Raw genomic sequence first — 1584 nt, forward strand, 5'->3', positions numbered from 1 at the left:
TGTGTTGAGTGCGGGGGGTTTTTTGGTAGAAGTGAGGGTAGAAGGGAGCGGTGTTTGCACGGAGTCGGAAGCGGGTCTCAAGTGAGAATGTCGGTGGTGATGGATGACTGATCGGTGGGATCCATCGCGCAGTCTGTGGGCGAAGAAGCCGCGCAGAGTGCAGAGTCATCATCTGTGGGTAGCGTGTACCCCGCTTTGGGCTTTCCGTCCTTATGTAAGGACGGAAAGCCCAAAGCGGGGATACAGAGCGGCTGTAAACAGCCGCTCTGTTTGCGTGGACACACGTGTCCACCGTGGTACACGACAACCGACAACCGTACACGACAACGCTAATTTGTCAATTAACTCATACAAAACCTAGTTGTATTTGTCAATTACAGCCGCTGCGTGCCTGGACACGTAGTACACGACAAACGCGTGTCCACGTATTAATTCGTTTGTTAACAAGTGCAAAACGTAGCTGGTAAAGTATAGTTAATAGTTCAACCAAACCTGCGTGCCTGGACACGTAGTACACGACAAACGCGTGTCGACGCAAGAATTTGTTTGTTTGTTTTTTTTGTTAATTAACTCGTGCAAAACGTAGTTCAAACCGAAAACTGAAACACGCTCCCAGGCACAACCCCTCCCATCTGCCCGCCTATCTCCCCCGTCACTTTCTTCACCATCTTGCCGCCCACGCTCACCCCGACCGTCCACTTTGCTCCGCCCTGCTCACACAGCCCCCCAACCTTGACCTTGACCAGATACCTCCCCCCCTGCACCAGCTCCGCCACCTGCCACACCGCCTTCTCCCCGTTCATCTTGCCCACCCCGCACATATCCACGCCCTCGTCTGCCCACAGCATCCCGCTCTCCGAGCTCCTCTTCCACACGCCCACCCTGTCCCCGTCCGGCTCCGTCACCACCAGGTCCAGGTCGTCCCCGGAGTACCACCGCAGCTCCACCACCACCCGCGCCGCCACGGCCCGGAACGACACGCAGGCCCCCTTCCCGCCGCGCCGACTGCGCACCACCTCGCCGCCCTCGTTCATCACCTCCCACTCGCGGATCGGTAGCACCACGCACAACCCGGCGAGGAACGTGTGCTGGTTGCCGCGCGCGCGCCGCCGTGCCACGCCGGACGCGTCCATGCCGCGGATCTCGTGCGCGAAGAAGGCGTCGCGCGGGAACGGCACCGACAGCCCGGACGGCCGCCACTTGGAGATGGGGTACGCGTGCCCCATGCCGGACCGCGACACGCGCGGCTCGCCCGTGCGCAGCACCCGCCCCAGGTACGAGCCCGGGAGACAGAGACGCGGCAGCATGCCCGTGTTGGGCGTCGTGAGCAGCAGGCGCGTCGTGCCCGTGCATAAGGTGAAGCGGCAGCCGTAGCTGCAGGGGTGGTGGAAGGCGCGTGAAGGCGGGCGCGAATTGGCGGGAGGGAGGAGGGCCAGCGCGAAAGCGGCGATCAGGAGTAGGCGGGGTAGATGCATGTTGGTTGCGGGGAGGGCGCGACAGGGGAAGACTTGGGCCGTGTGGACGGGTGGCGTAGAGGGTTGCTCTTTTTATAGGAGGTGTGTGTTACAGTATTGGAATTGGGGG

General features: G+C 61.2%; 1 protein-coding gene across 1 annotated transcript in view; it reads left to right on the forward strand.

Moving 5' to 3' along the window:
• The window catches only part of CHC_T00003218001 (hypothetical protein), a 444-nt gene extending 436 nt beyond the window's left edge, over window positions 1-8 (forward strand). Inside the window, exon 1 of the mRNA XM_005714631.1 lies at window positions 1-8. This exon is cut by the window's left edge and continues 436 nt beyond it. Within this exon, the coding sequence (XP_005714688.1) occupies window positions 1-8 (8 nt within the window).
• Window positions 9-1584: the final 1576 nt, after the last annotated feature.

The sequence above is a fragment of the Chondrus crispus genome, genomic scaffold (genome assembly GCF_000350225.1).
Source record: "Chondrus crispus Stackhouse genomic scaffold, scaffold_18, whole genome shotgun sequence".
NCBI lineage: Eukaryota > Rhodophyta > Florideophyceae > Gigartinales > Gigartinaceae > Chondrus > Chondrus crispus.